The following is a 16,790-nucleotide window of genomic DNA, read 5'->3' as shown; positions in this document are numbered from 1 at the left end:
CTACGATGTGAGCTCTGCAGTTTGTGGACTCTGTGTTTATGTGGCAAAGTCTGGCTTAGAGTGCATGTGGGTGGACGTGGAGAAGAGGATGAGGTTGTGAGAGTGTGCACCAGCACGAGTAAAACCTGTGTGTGTGTCAGCTAACAGGAACAGCAAAGTCTTTGGTTGTCCATTTTTTTTTTTTTTTTTTTTTTTTTTTTTTTTTTGCGGTACGCGGGCCTCTCACTGTTGTGGCCTCTCCCATTGCGGAGCACAGGATCCGAAAGCGCAGGCCGAGCGGCCATGGCTCACGGGCCCAGCCGCTCGGCGGCATGTGGGATCTTCCCGGATCGGGGCACGAACCCATGTCTCCTGCATCGGCAGGCGGACTCTCAACCACTGCGCCACCAGGGAAGCCCTGGTTGTCCATTTTTGAGGTAAATCTGGACCCTTGTGTGAGGTCAAGGGTACAGTTCTGGCCTCAGTAAGTGAGGTATCAGCCAGGGGGCTGTGCTATGAAGACAGGGTATGAAGAGTATTTTGCAAGGCAAGTCTGATCTGTTGTGTAATTGTGTGTGATGCAAATTAAGGGTGGATAAAAAGCAAAATCTAGGGTGGTAGATACGAAGTAAGAATGGGTTGAAATGTGTGAGTCAGTTACAGGTTTTTGTGATTGTCAGTGAAGTAAGCTGGTCTGTCTGTAGGGCTCTGTAAACCAATAATTCAGGAGTTCATTATGTGAGGGTGCAGGTTTGTGAGGCAGATTCTAGAACTGGGAGCAATTGTGAGACAGTTCTAAGATTAGGATGAGACAGGTCTGGGATTGTGAGTCTGGTAAATCTGAGTTTGTGCGTGTGTGTTGCTCTAAATCAGGAAGGACTTGGCTTTTAAATCAACCCACCTGAGTCAACAAGGTTTCTTCACTTTAGTAGGGCAGAGAGACTTGTGTTTGGAAGGCCAACTCCGGAGTGAGTGTGTATAAAGCAGGGTTTGTGCGCACGTGTGAGTGAGGCGAGTTCTTGAGGGTGAATCTGAGGGTTGCTCGGCGAGCGGGAAGCGTGCGTGTGTGTGCGCGCGCGCGCGCCAAATTGGATTTCTCCTTTGGATGGGCGGCGGGGAAGCGTGATCGCGGGAGGCCACACGTTAGGGTCTGGGCGCGCAGGAGGTGCAGCCGGGAGGGCGGGCGAGGCGGGCGAGCAGAACACGCCGCCGCTCCGGCCCCCGCGCCGCGCTCGCTGGCTCGGGGCTCGCAGGGGACTGGCAGGAACCGGAGCAGCACTGCCGCCTCTGGCGCGAAGGCTCAGGCGCCTCCTCCCTCTCCAATCACTGTGGCTCGGCGCACGCTGCCGGCGGCTGCCCTTTCCGCCTCTCGGGAAGAGGACCCGTGGGCCACTGTCGCGATCCAACCATGGCCTCGGGCCGCAGAGGCTGGGACAGCTCCCACGAAGACGATCTTCCCGTGTACCTGGCCAGGCCGGGCACCACCGACCAGGTCCCGCGGCAGAAGTACGGCGGCATGTTCTGCAACGTGGAGGGCGCCTTCGAGAGCAAGACGCTGGATTTCGATGCCCTGAGCGTGGGGCAGCGGGGCGCGAAGACTCCCCGGAGCAGCCAGGGCAGCGCCCGAGGCTCGGGGAGCCGGTCCGGCGCCGAGGGGGACACACCGCGCCGGGGCCAAGGCCGAGAGGAGAGCCGGGAGCCCGCGCCCGCGTCGCCCGCTCCCGCTGGGGTGGAGATCCGGAGCGCCACGGGCAAGGAGGTTTTGCAGAACCTCGGCCCCAAGGACAAGGTAGGTGGGCCCGGATCTCCTCTCCGCCTGCCCTCGTTCCCTTCCCAGCCCGGGGCGCCATGGCCCAGGCGCAACTTTCTCCTGCTCACTTTGCAAGGGGATGGAGGACTAGGGGGAGGAAAAGGGCATCCTCCTCTGAGTGCAGCGAGCCCTCCCGGCCCGGATCTGGATTATTCGCGCGTGTCTTCAACTGTAGCATCTTAGTGCGCGCGGGACGGGGTGCGTGGGTCCCCTCGCCTCCCTGCCGCATCCCCGGGCCATCGGTTCTGTGTGGGTGTGTCAGCCGGGCCAGCCCAGGAGGGCTGAGTGATTTCCAGCCCTTCTCTAGGTCTGAGTACTCATTAGCACAATTGTCTCGGTCTCCCCTCTGACTCTAGATTAAATCTCAACCCAGGTCACCAGGGCAGAGGGCAGACTGGTCCTGGGAAAATGGGGTCATCTCCATAGTACCCGGATGAAAGTACAGGGTGGGCGGTCTCCCCTCTCACTCTTCCGACATCAGCTCTGTCCCTGAAACTTTTGAGTGTGGAGCCACTAGACTAAACACCCAAAACCCCATGCCTCTCTTCTGTCCTAGATCGACATTTCACATCTCTGTTTGTAAAGAGTATATTTGTGTAGGTAGCTTGGCACAAGACTGGGGATCCAGCTGTCTTTGGAAGAGTATTAATTGTATTTTTTTAAAAATAGGCGAGAGGATTAAGGGTACACATTGAACTAACGCGAGCTGCAAGTTCCCTGCTGCTTTTCCTTGTGCCAAAGCCAATTTCTTGTGTGTGTGTTTTTTAGAAACTCATGTCACACTGAGCTGACTTAAGGTATGGCACTGAAACCCAGCTTGCCCTGATTTATTTGTTTATTTCATAGAAAATCAGGACCATAGTCCAGAAAATTCAGGGCCTGGGCAGAGTTGGAGTATTCAGAGTTCAAATGGACGCTTTTGAGTTGGGGAACAATAGTAATCAGATACCTCACCCTTGTCTAGATAATGGCTGCAAAATCTAGCTGCATATATTATACTGCACGAATACTGTTATGAATAATAACCTGAAATGGAAATGTTTGCCTGAGAACTATTACAGTTAATGCTAACCCAAGTTTTAGATGTTTTTCCATTAAAATGCAGCGAGCCAGCGAAAGGACAGGACTTCTCTGCACTGTGTGATTTTTGGAAGTTTAAAAATAATAAAGCTTTAAGTATTAATAGTGGGAAAGAAAGTACCGAAATTAGTACTGTTTTAAGGTGCCTTTGGGGAACAATGTCATTGTGCCTTGGAATCACTTACTTAGTTTGTGATTTTCACATCATCCTTAGTATACGGGATTTCTCTAGGCCTTGCTCAAATACCCTTCTAGGAAAATCTTCTGATCTTTTGGAAAGGGTTTGGCTGATTTCTAAGCTGAAGAATGGCCCTAGGTAAAGGTTGTTGCCTTTCTTCAGGTCTGACTTTGATCAGTATTGAAATGTTCCCTTTCTGACTCTAAGGGGTGGGAGAGGTGATGGAAAAGGTCGGTAACAATTGCCCTGAGTCAGTGCCATTCCCTTTGCTGGAACACCCCTGATGTAAGCCAGATAATATGCCTGGTTTGCAAGATTTAAGAATGGTAACTAGAGAAAGGGAAAATGTTCCTCTTTTAAGCCCAACAAGCCTTTCGTTTTCCTTCCTTTTGCAAACCCTGTACTTTTGCCTCTTAATTGAAAAATAATCATACAACCAGGATTTCTAGTGCTACATGGTTATTTCTAAGTTTGGGTTTGCTCTCAGCTTCATCCAGACCATGTTATTATCTCTAATTTGGTTGAATCACACTGTTAGAAGAGACAGCAGAGGTTATCTACTTCTGAACTTGTTTATCTCCTTGAGGATAGGGATCGGGTGTTTGCATTTATCTTTGTGGCTGAAATGCCTGGCACGTGGGAGGTGCTGGATAAAAGTTTGATAAAACCCCCTTAACGAAGCCATCTCTTTTGCTACATAGGTACAAAATCATCATCTGGCCTCTGTTTAAATACTGCCATTTTCAGGGAGCTCACTTCTTCATGAAGCCATTTTGGATGACTTTACGTTAAAAAAATTAAATAAGCCCAAGTCTACCACCTGCAGTTTCTACAAACTATTCTCAGTTCTGACCACTGGAAATATAAGAATAACTATGTTTCCTTATTCTGAGATATCTTAATCATTTTAGGCATGTAGGCTTGTGTATCTGTCAGAAAAGGTGGGGTAATGCCACAGTAACAAACAGTCCCCAAATCTCAGTGGCTTAATCAAACAATAACTGTTTTTTGCTCCTGCTCCTTGTCTGTGATGGATCTGCAGGGCCGCTCTGTTCATTATTGCTCCTCAGAGACCTGGATTGATGGAGGTCCCATGTCCTCACATCCATGGTGGGAAAAGCACGTGGTAAATTGCTCACAGACTCTTAAACTCCCACACTGAAGTCACGAGCATGACTTATGCTCATATTTCATGGGCCAGAGCAAATCACCAGTCCATGTCCAACTTCAGAAGAACTGAGAAAGTACAATCTTACTGGGATCCTGTAAGATAGAGGTTAGAAATATTTGGGAAATAGCTTTAAGATCTCTCCCAGATCTGGGGTGCATTAGTGGGATGAAAACTGGCTCAACCCTTACAAATTATGTGACCATAAATGTGTAACTTATTCTCTGTGCCTTAGTTTTTCTCTTTTGCAAAATGCAGATAACAGTGACTACTTTGCGTATGGTGCTCAATACATGTTTGTTATTGTTACTCATTGATTTTTACTGCCTTTTATATGTTTTAGAGCAATTATCACATTCTTGCTAAAATTCTCTTTTTTAGCCTTATTATTCCTAGCTTCTTCAGCTCTGCATTGTATGAGCCTTTTATCACGGATTTCCTTTTCAGGTTATACTATATTTTGTAAATATTCTTTTGAAAATATAGTGCCCAGAACTGAACACAGTGTTCTAGATGGGATATGGCCATGGCAAAATGCATTAGGCTACTTACTTTCCGTGATTTATACACAACATATGTATCTGTAGTAAAGATTACACATAATAATTCATTAATCCAAGTCCTACTGTTGTCTCCATAATAAACTCCATGTCATTCAGCCTTCAGAAACTTTTCCACATAAGCCAGGATATCTACATACTATGTTGGTACAGTTGAACTTAAAACAAAACCAAAAGGAAAAAAAAATTTTAACGGCAGGATTTTATTTTTTCCCTCTGTAATATTCATCACCATTTTGCTTATTTTTCTATTATAATGATAATTTTGAAGCTTAATTCTATAGTACAATATCCCTTACTCCAGTTTTGGACTGTCTGCAGATTTGATAATAAATATCTCTTTTTGAGCACTTTCTATGTGCCTGACATCTCTATCTCTATCTCTTTATCTATGTCTTTTCCGGACATGTTACTGTAATGCAAGGCAAGGACGGACCTTCCCACTACATACACCTTAGAAACCGTCTCCATCTCCCTGCCAGTCCATTATTCAGAATTCTTGGAGCTCAGTTGCTCAGTCTTTGAGAACAGTTGCTGCAAAATCCTTATTCTTCCAAGTTGATTTTGAAGCTATAGAAAGAGGTTTTTAAAATATCATGATAAAATTAAAATATGCTTTGTCTCTAGCATACCTAGTTATTAATTCCCACCTGAAGGAAATGAGTTTAGTTAATAAAAGAATAAATTATGAAAGGGTTAAATAACAAAAGTGTTTGGCAGAATAAAAATGTAAAAAATGTCACTGAGTTATACTCCAAATGCCATGTTCCAGGTTTGAGGTATCACTGGCTCTTTCTATTGTGGTTCTGGATCTATTTGTAAACACCTTATTAAATTATGTATTTACATTTTTCTCATGATAGGCATTCATATTGCCAAACTCTTCAACACAACTTTTTGTTTATGATTTTTGACAGTACATAAAAAAGCAGTTCTAAGTGAAAAGTAAATATTTTTTTCACCATTTGTCAAGATGGTTTCCATGCATGCAGAAAGGAAATCACTTCTAGCAGTGAGGAAATTACTAAAGGGAGGAGAATTATGATATATAGTCTGCCAAGAGCAAATGATTCTGCAGACTCTGTCATCCAGTGAAAACAAAAGTAAAGACATTATGAGTTATTGATAACTCCCTTTCGGGAACTGGGGGTCATTTCTAATTCCCCGCTTCTCACGTGGGCCACTTTTGTGCAAGATTTTTCCCTATGAAGTCAGCAGGGCTTTGGGGTCTAGGAGGAGAGGATTTGAAACAAATGAGCTGTGCCTCTTACCTTTTACCGTTTGTCTTTGTTGTCCTGGGTGATGGTTTTCAAAATGATTCAGAGAAATTGAAGTCTTCCTCCTTCACCTACACAAAGGAAGACAGCTGGCAATAGAATTCTAGGCTTATAAAGGCCTCTCTAGTCATCCAGATCGAAACGCTGTAGTGTAAATGAATTTTACAAGGCTGCTCGGACAAACTAAAGTTTGCACTCAGGCTGGGAAAAGAAGTTCTTACTTACCTGGCCATCAGGCCACACTTGAATCTGGGAGTACATTTACTTAGCCAAACTTGGGTGTGTTTGAAACCATTCAGAACTTTAGTTTAATCTGACAGTAGGCATTTGAGGGACATAAAAAATGTGCCTTCTAAGTAATGCTGCGATTGGCAGAGTTCCCTCAAAGTAATGGGCCCTGGAGACAAGGTTTTGCTGACGGCTCTTGTAAGTAATGTTTTGGAAGCCAGAGGTTGGTCTGTGATACTTTTCTGTGAGTGATTTCTATAGCTGATTCTCTTTATGATTAGTTTCCAGTAATCAAATAATGTTCCTGTGAGACAGTGGATAAAGCTTCCTAGGAAGAGGAAATCTGGCCGAGGGGAATGGAATCCTTGAATGCAAGTTCAGCCCTTCTTTTGCAAGAGGAGGCAGAAGGTCTATTCGGGTGTGTAAGCACTTTTAAAAAACTAAACTTTCAGGAAAATGTCATGTTAAAATATATCTGTACTCTTAACGTGGACTCACATGGCATTCAAAAAATAGTTCAACACCATCAAAAAAACAGTGAGATGAGGCAGAAAAGACAACTGGATAAAGCATTAGCTTCCTTTAACCAGCTAGCTATACAATTTAGGAAAGGTACCTCCCTTTTCTCTGAGTTTTAGTTTCCTCCTTTCTAAAATGAAGGGGCTGGACCAGTGGTCTATAAACTTTTCTGATTGTGTACCTTTATGCAAAAATTTTTTGAGCATGCTGTCTTTCTATATATGTGTATGTACATATATGTACACACATGTGCATATATATAAATTACATATACAAATAATATATTAATATCTTATGACATTATTAGATACAAAGAAAAGTACAAACTAAAAATGAAGAGATATCATCATAAATATAAATTGTGATATTTTTTTCTTGTACCCTGGTGGCTCATCTTGCCTACCCAGTTGGGTGAGTGCTTGTAAGTCTATGATCTTTGGAACAAAGCCATAGCAGTCAGTGGTTCTAATATCAATATAATAGTCATTAATGAGTTCACTGTCAGCCTGAGTTCTTCAGGGACATGTCATCTTTTATGGACCAACATCTAAGAGAAAAGTTTCAAACCATTGAAGGCTTGTGATGAGGCTGCAGGCCAGCTGATGGCTACTGCTCAGTGTACTCTTTATAAATATATGTCTGGGGTTGGGCCACTGGGGTGTGGATAACAAGGGTCACCATAAATATGATGAGGAGTCCCCAAATCTCCCTTCATGCACTAATTTTCTCTTTTCTCATTGATTCAAAACGTTTACTAAGCACCAGCTATGTAGGTGAGCAATCAAAAACTAATGTTAGAGGAACAAAGGTGAACCAAATAGATGCCCGTTAGGAAAACATAAACTGCCTTTTGTCATAATCTCTCAGAGAAAACTGCCATTAACACAAGAGTGTATTTTCTTTACTCCAAAATAAAAGTGGGAACATGCGGTATTATCTGTTTTTAAACAGTTTTTTTTACCACTTTTTAAAACATTTAATAAACTTTATTTCTGAGAGCAGGTTTAGGTTCATTGCAAAATTAGGTGGAAAGTACAGAGATTCCCCATATTTCTCCTGCACCCACTCTTGCATAGCCTCCTCCATTATCAGCTTCCCCCGCCAGAGTGGTATATTTGTTGCAATTGATGGACCTATTGACACATTGTCATCACCCAAAGTCCATAGTTTACATTAGGGTTCACTCTTGGTGTTGTGCATTCTGTGGATTTTGACAAATGTATAGTGACATGTATCCATTAGTACAGTATCATACAGAGTATTTTCACTGCCCTAAAAATCCTTTGTGTTCCGCCTGTTTATTCCTCCCTTTCCTCTAACCCCTGACAACTATAAATATTTTTACTGTTTCTATAGTTTTGCCTTTTCCAGAATGTCATACAGTTGGAATCATATAATATCTAACCTTTTCAATTGCTTTCTTTTACTCAGTAATATGCATTTAAATTTCTTCTGTGTCCTTTCATGGCTTGATAGCACATTTCTTTTTAGCACTAAATATTCCATTGTCTAGATTAAGTACAGTTTATTTATACATTCACTGAAGGACATTTTAGCTGTGTCCAAGTTTTGGCAATTAGGACTTAAAGCTGCTGTAAACATTCATTTGCAGCTTTTTGTGTGGACATAATTTTTTTTCTCTTTTATTTATTTATTATTTATTTTTTAATAGATCTTTATTGGAGTATAATTACTTCGCAATACTGTGTTAGTTTCTGTTATACACCCAAGTGAATCAGCCATATGCATACATATATCCCCATGTCCCCTCCCTCTTGCGTCTCCCTCCCACCCTCCCTATCCCACCCCTCTAGGTCATCGCAAAGCACTGAGCTGATCTCCCTGTGCTATGCGGCTGCTTCCCACCAGCGAAGTATTGTACATTCAGTAGTGTATATATGTCGATGTTACTCTCACTTTGCCCCAGCTTCTCCCTCCCCCACCCGTGTCCTCAAGTCCATTCTCTTGGCCATAAATTTTTAGTTCATTTGAGTAAGTTGAGTGTGATTGCTGGATCATATGATGAGTATGTTTAGTTTTGTAAGAAATCTCCAAAGTAGAAGAAGTAAGAAGTCTTCCAAAGTAGCTGTACCATTTTGTATTCCCACCAGCAATGAACAAGAATTCCTTTTGCTCCACATCCTCGCCAGCATTTAGTGTTATTGCTATTTTGGATTTTCGCCATTCTGATAGGTGTGTAGTAGTATGTCATGGTTGCTTTAATTTGCAATTCCCTAATGACGTGCAATGCTGAACAGGTTTTTATATGCTTACTTGTCATCTGTATATCTTCTTCTTGTGAGGTGTCTGTTCAGGTCTTTTGCCCATTTTTAAATTGGGTTGTTCATTTTATTATTGTTTATTGTTTTAAGAGTTCTTTGTATTTTTTGGATAAGAATCCTTTATCTCATGTGTCTCTTGCAAGTATTTTCTCCCAGTCTGTGGCTTCTAATTCTCTTAACATTTTCTTTTGTGGGGCAGAAGTTTTAAAATTTTATCAAGTCCAGCTTACCCATTATTTCTTTCATGGATTGTACCTTTGTTGCTGTATCTAAAAAGTCATTGTCATACCCAAGGTCATCTAGGTTTTCTTCTATCTGATTTTCTAGGCGTTTAGAATTTTGCGTTTTATTGATACATTTAGGTTTGTGATCCATTTTGAGTTAAATTTTGTAAAGGGTATAGGATCTGTGCCTAGATTCATTTTGTTGCATGTGGATGACCAGTTGTTCTAGCACCATTTGTTGAAAAAGACTATCTTTGCTCCATTGTATTCCCTTTGTTCCTTCGTCCAAGATCAGTTGCCTGTATTTATATGGTTCTATTTCTAGGTTCTCTATTCTGATCCATTAATCTATTTCTTTATCCATTTGCCAAAACCACTCTGTCTTGATTACTGTAAGTGTTGAAGGTGGATAATGTCAGTTCCTTAGAGTTTCTCACCATTAAGTGTTCAGATTGTCCATTCCTTTTTGCGTGAGTTTTAGCGGATTGTGTCTTTCAAGGAATTAGTGCATTTCATCTGGATTATAAAAATTATGGGTGTAGAGTATTTCATAATATTCCCTTATTATCCTTTTAGTGTACATGGGATCTATAGTGATGTCCCCTCTTTTATTTTTGATATAAGTAATTTATGTCTTATCTTCTTTCCTTAATTATCCTGCCTAGTGCTTATCAATTTTATTGATCTTTTTGAAAAATCAGCTTTTCGTTTAATTTTCTCTATTGCTGTTTTTTTTGATTTATGTTCTAATTTTTATTCTTTCTTTTCTTCTCCTTACTTTGGATCTAATTTGTCTTTCTTTTCTAGTTTCTTAAGATGGAAGCTTACACTATTTATTTTAGATCTTCTTTTCTAATATATGCATTCAGTGTTATAAATTTCCCTCTAAGCAGTGCTTTAATTGCATCCCACGGATTTTGGTATGTTGTATTTTCACTTTTATTTGGCTCAAAACATTTTAAAATTCCTTTTGAGATTTCTGCTTTGACCCGTGTGTTACTTAGAAGGGTGTTGTTTAATCTCCAATTATTTGGGGGATTTTCCAGCTACTTTCTATTATTGATTTCTAGTTTAATTCTATTGTGGTCTGAGAATAAATATTATATGATTTCTATTCTCTTAAATTTGTTAAAGTATGTTTTATAGCCCAGAATGTGGTATATCTTGGTGAATATTCTGTGTGAGCTTGAGAAGAATGTATAGTCTGCTGTTGTTGGATGAAATAGTCTGTAGCTATCAGTTATATCTAGTTTATTGATAGTCCTGTTGAGTTCAACCATGTCTTTATTGATTTTCTGCCTGCTGGATTTGTCCATTTTGGATAGAGGGGTGTTAAAATCTCTAAGTCTAACAGTGGATTTATCTATTTCTCCTGGCAATTCTATCAGATTTTGCCTCACATACTTTGATGCTCTGTTTTTAGGCATGTATACATTAAGAATTGTTATGCCTTCCTTTAGCATTGACCCCTTTATCATTATGTAATGCCCTTCTTTATACCTGATAACTTTCCTACTTGAAGTCTGCTCTGAAATTAATACAGCTACTCCTGCTTTCTTTTAATTAGTATTAGCATGGTATGTTTTTCTCCATTCATCTACTTTTAGTTTATATGTGTCTTTATATCTAAAGTTGATTTCTTGTAGACCACGTATAGCTGGGTTGTGTTTTTTGATCAGCTCTGACAATCTGTCTTTTAATTGGTGCATTTAGACCATTCACATTCAAAATGATTATTGATATAGTTGGGTTAATATTTACTGTATTTGTTAGTGTTTTCTACTTGTTGTCCTTGTTCTTTGTTCTTATTTTTGTCTTCCATTCTTTTTTTGCCTTTTGTGATTTTAATTGAGCATTTTATGTGACTCCATTTTCTCTGTTTTCTTCGCATATCAGTTATACTTCTTTTTTACTTTTCTTATTGGTTGCACTAGAGTTTGCAATATACATTTACAACTAACCCAAGTCTACTTTTCAAATAACACTGTACTGCTTCACAGGTAGTACAAGTACCATATAGTAACCAAATATTCTCATTTCTTCCCACCTGCTCCTTGTGTCATTGCTGATATTCATTTCACTTATATATAAGCATAAATAAATAAATAAAGGAATACATTTTTGCTATTATTATTTTGAACAAATTGTTACATATTAGATCAATTAAAAATAAAATTTTTTTTTTGTCTTCACTTGTTCCTTCTCCTGTGCTCTTCCTGTCTTTATGTAGATCCAGATTTCTGAGCTATATCATTTTCCTTCTCTTCGAAGAACTTCTCTGAACATTTCTTGCAAGGCAGATCTATTGCCGACAGATTCCCTCAATTTTCGTTTGTCTGAGAAAGTCTTTACTTCTCCTTCACTTTTGAAGGATACTTTGCAAGTTCAGATTTCTAGTCTGTTTTTTTTTCTCTCTCAGTACTTTAAGTATTTTACTCCATTCTCTTCTTGCTTGCATCATTTCTGAGAAGTCAGATGCAGTACTTATCTTTGCTCCTCTGTAGGTAAGATGTTTTTACTCCCTCTGGCTTCTTTCAAGATTTTTTAATCTCTGATTTAATGAAATTTGAATATGATATGCCTAGGTGTAGTTTTTTCATTTGTTTGCTTTGTTTTTTTGGCTTACCATTCTGTGAGTTTCCTGGATCTGTGGTTTGGTGTCTTGACATTAATTTGGGGGAAATTCTCAGTCATTATTGCTTTAAATATTGCTTCTGTTTCTTTCTTCTCCTTCTGGTATTCCCATTACGTACATGTTACACCTTATGTAGTTGTCCCAAAGTTCTTGGATATTCTCTTCTGGTTTTTTTTTCTTTTTCAGTCTTTTTTGTCTTTCCTCAGTTTTGGAAGTTTCTGTGCTTATAACCTCAAATTCAGAGTTCAGGTTTTCCTCAGTTGTATCTAATCTACGAAAGAGCCCATCAAAGGCATTCTTCATTTCTGTTACAGTGTTTTTGTTCTCTAGCAATTTTCTTTGATTGTTTGTTAGAATTTCCATCTCTCTGCTTATATTATATCTCTGTTCTTGCATGTTGTCTACCTTTTTCATTGACACCCTTAACATATTAATCATACTTTTTCCAAATTCCTTGTCTGATAATTCCAACATTCCTGACATATATGACTCTGTTTCTAATGCTTATTCAATCTCTTCAAACTGTGGGGTATTTTTTTGTTGGTTTGTTTATTTTGCTTTTAGTATGTCTCATTATTTATTATTATTATTTAAAAATATTTATTTATTTATTTGGCCGTGCTGGGTCTTAGTTGCGGCATGCAGGATCTTTGTTGCAGCATGTGTGATCTTTAGTTGCAGCACGCAAACTCTTAGTTGTGGCATGTGGGATCTAATTCCCTTACCAGGGATCAAACCGGGGCCCCCTGCATTGGGAGCCTGGAGCCTTAGCCACTGGACCACCAGGGAAGTCCCTGCCTTGTTATTTTTTTTTGAAAACTGGACACAATGTACTGGGTAAAAGGAACTACAATAAATAGACCTTTTCTAATGTGGTGGTAAGATGTGGATGTAGGGGAAGCATTCTGTAGTGCTATGATTAGGTCTCAGTCTTTTGGTGAACCTGTGCCTCTGAACTGTGAACTTCACCAATTTCACAGTCCTTCCCTGCCACCTATTAGGTGGGACAGGATGGCTGGAGGGGGCTGGAGTTGCCTATTTTCCTTCTCCCACACAGGAGGCTGGAGGTGGCTAGTGCTGGGTATTTCTTCCTCCCCCTCAGGGAGGTTAGGCTCTGATAAATTAGTTACTTCTGAAGGCAGGCCTTGTTAAGAACAGAACGCTCTGGTGTATTTCAAAAGGGTTCTTTTTCTCCTCCCCCTGCCAGAAGCAGCAGGGGATTTTTCTCTGATTTTTCACTCTGAGGACCAGGGGAAGCTCTTGGAGGTAACAGTCACAGAACTGTGAGGGTTCTCTGTTAACTGGATAACTGGGTCCCCTGAAGTTTTTAACTCTCAGAGTTGTCCAAGCTGAGCCTCCAGCAATTCATCAGTCCCAGTTCAGGTTTTCCTACCTTGGCACTGGTTCCCTTGGTAGTGTTTGCTTCTGATTTTCTGTTCAGGTAAGTTGTGATTCTGTATTCTCCAGTTTGGGGGGCAGTGGTTTTCCCTGTGTCCTCACGTTAAGAGTTGTTTGTGTGTTAGTTTGCTCAGCATTTTCCTCGTCAGGATGGAGTGGCAACTTCTTAGCTCCTTACATGTTGGATCTGAAACCCTAAACTATTTTTTTAAACTTAAGTTATTATGGCGTCTTTACAGAGCATCAAAGATTTTCCAAAATATAACTTATAATAGCAGTATAGTATTCTACTGTGAGGTATCACATATTTAATCACTTATGCCTTTTAATTGGACATTTATATTTTTGTTTTCAGTTTTGACTTCATTTTTACTTTCTCTTCTTTTGCTACTGCAAATAAGGAAGTGCTAGACCTCCTTCTAGCTAAATCTTTTTGCATATTCACTTCATTACCATTTGTCAGTGGAAAATTCCTAGAAATGGACACCTGCGGTGTGGTCATTTTCAGCTGCAGGAACACTGAGTATGGAATGGTTGTTTGCTATGTGAAACTTCACGCGGCAGGATTCTGCAGTGTATAAAGCCAGGAGAGTATTTTGTGTAAATTCTGTAAGAAACACGGGTACAGTCTCGGCCAAATTGCTCAATAGCAGATGACATTAAGGGGACACAAAGCCAGGTAAATGGGGACAAAGTAAAAGACATGGGAAGAAGAAGATTTTAAATCTTAGCTGGAGATAAAAATATAGACAGGAAGAAAGTTAAAGTTGTAAAAGGAGATCCATGAAAAAATAGAATTTTTCTCTACCAAAGTAGTTCCTACCAAAATCTATTGTTATTTTACTTTTCCTTGAGTTTAGGGCACAAATATGAGGTTCAAGGTGTGTTCTAATGCAAAGATCCACTTATGGAATACTAATTTATGCAAGGTACTGCTGTCTTTAACCCTCACAATAAATCTACAAAATAGGTATTAATAGCTACGTATTCTGGGAGAGAAACTGAATCTCAGAGAGATTACTTGACTTCCTGTAGTCATATAACTAGAAATGGACAAAGTAGGATTTAAGCTCTTAGACTGTCCAACTGCTTTTTATACCACTTTGCTGTTCTCCTGGTATGTGGTGGCAGCTAAGAATTAGTTCTGAATGGGGTCGAGCACCTAGCACTGGCTTGGCTAAGAGGATTATCCAGAATAAAATATCTACTGGTGAGACTTTTTGGAGAGTAAGAGGATGGGGCTCTCAGAATCGAAATAGGAAAGCAGAGTTTGGTCAAGTCCAAAGGTGAGCTCAGTGGCTAAAGCAGAAAATACTGGAAGCTAGGAGGCCCTAGAAGGAGACCAGGAGATAGAGCAAGGGAAGGAAGAAGTAGAGAGGGACTCAAGATAGTTGTCTTGAAATGCACCAAATGCCTAATAATTATTTTTTTAAAATTTACTTTATTGAAGAATAGTTGATTTACAGTGTTGTGTTAATTTCTGCTGTACAGCAAAATGATTCAGTTATTCATATATGTATTCTTTTTTATGTTATTTTACATTATGGTTTGTCACAGGATATTTAATGTAGTTCCCTGTGCTATACAGTAGGACCTTGTTGTTTATCCATTTTCTATGTAATAGTTTGCATCTGCTAACCCCAAACTCCCAGTCCAACTCCCCCCGCCACCCCACCCCTTCTTCCCCTTGGCAACCACAAGTCTGATCTGATCTCTATGTCTGTGAGTCTGTTTCTGTTTGGTAGATAAGTTCATTTGTGTCATAATTTAGATTCCACATGTAAGTGATGTCATATGGTATTTGTCTTTCTCTTTCTGACTTACTTCACTTAGTATGATAATTGCTAGTCCATCCATGTTGCTGCAAATGACATTATTTCATTCTTTTTGATGGCTGAGTAGTATTCCATTGTACATATGTACCGCATCTTCTTTATCCATTCCTCTGTCGATAGACATTTAGCCTGTTTCCATGTCATGGCTATTGTGAATAGTGCTGTTATGAACATTGGGGTGCACGTATCTTTTTGAATTATAGTTTTGTCCAGATATATGCCCAGGAGTTGGATTGGTGGATCATATGGCAACTCTATTTTTAGTTTTTTGAGGAACCTTCATACTGTTTTCCATAGTAGCTGCCCCAATTTACATTCCCACCAACAGTGTAGGAGGGTTCCCTTTTCTCCACACCCTCTCCAGCATTTATTGTTTATAGATTTTTTAATGATGGCCATTCTGACTGGTATGAGGTGATACCTCGTTGTAGTTTTGATTTATATTTCTCTAATTATTAGCGATGTTGAGCATCTTTTCATGTGCCTGTTGGCCATCTGTATGTCTTCTTTAGAGAAATGTCTATTTAGGTCTTCTGCCCATTTTTTGATTGGGTGGTTTTGTTGTTGAGTTGTGTGAGCTGTTTGTATATTTTGGAAATTAAGCCCTTGTTGGTTGCATCCTTTGCAGATGTTTTCTCCCAGTCCATAGGTTGTCTTTTCATTTTGTTTGTGGTTTCTTTTGATGTACAGAAGCTTGTAAGTTTGATTTGGTCCCATTTGTTTATTTTTGCTTTCGTCTAATAATTATTTTTATTGGGTGCTGTGGCTTGCTGGTTGCTTGACCTGATTTAAAGGCACTTGCTAAGGGCAGATAGTATTCAAAGGATCGTGGCAGAGATGGAGCTCAGATCCAGGTCTGCAGGACTCTGGAGCCCACACACCACTATTAATGACAGTCTCTTTTGAGGGCGGAATCACTTGGTTTATTTCCAAGAAGCTAGACTATGTCCACCATAGAGAAAAGATGCAGTGTTTACAGGGAGTTGGAAGTGGGCTGGGGAAGGGCTGTTTTCCTCTGACTACATCCTGTCACTTAGATAGAAATAAATAAAGCCAATGAAATGGAAAATTGTATGATAAATGGATACTGAGTAAGAAAGAAAATAATACAGTTGATAAATGATGATATGTCACATAATTGGTAGTGAGGGAAAACCTTTCCAGAGATACAGTTTTCTTCTACACACCACCAAGGGAGAGTCAGGAAGCCAGTGAGATTACAGGTGGGGAACAGGGAGTTTGAAGTGGGTGGAGGTGATTTGAAATGAAGACAGTATCTGGCAATGCTTGCTTTCAGCTAAGTGTCTGCAAATAAAAGGATTAGGTGTCACTCAGTTGTCTACAATAGGAGTTTGTAAACTTTTTCCGTAAAGGTCCAGATAGTAAATATTTTAGGCTTTTCAGGCTATAAGCTATCTGTCCCAACTACTAAGCTCTGTATGGCAAAGCTGTCCATAGACAATATGTAAATGAATGGCTGTGGCTGTGTGCCAGTAAAACCTTATTTGCAGCATCAGGTGTTGCACTGGACTTGACCCAAGAGCAATAGTTTGCTAACCCCTGATCTTGAATATAAGAAAAGGGGCATAGGTGTGTGTGTGTGTGTGTGTGTGTGTG

At 40.2% G+C, this 16,790-nt stretch overlaps 1 protein-coding gene across 1 annotated transcript in view; it reads left to right on the top strand.

The window, feature by feature from the left end:
• Positions 1–465: 465 nt before the first annotated feature.
• DPYSL3 (dihydropyrimidinase like 3) overlaps positions 466–16,790 on the top strand; it is a 115,209-nt gene continuing 98,884 nt past the window's right edge. The window contains exon 1 of the mRNA XM_022590029.3: positions 466–1,768. Coding sequence (XP_022445737.1) covers positions 1,388–1,768 — 381 coding nt within the window. The 5' untranslated portion in view covers positions 466–1,387. The remainder of the gene's footprint in view (positions 1,769–16,790) is intronic.

The sequence above is a fragment of the Delphinapterus leucas genome, chromosome 3 (genome assembly GCF_059928025.1).
Source record: "Delphinapterus leucas isolate spDelLeu-1000000601 "Yukka" chromosome 3, BTC_Dleu_Yukka2, whole genome shotgun sequence".
NCBI classification, from domain to species: Eukaryota; Metazoa; Chordata; class Mammalia; order Artiodactyla; family Monodontidae; genus Delphinapterus; species Delphinapterus leucas.
The sequence above is the reverse complement of the archived record's forward strand: the minus strand, read 5'-3'. Positions and strand labels throughout refer to the sequence as shown.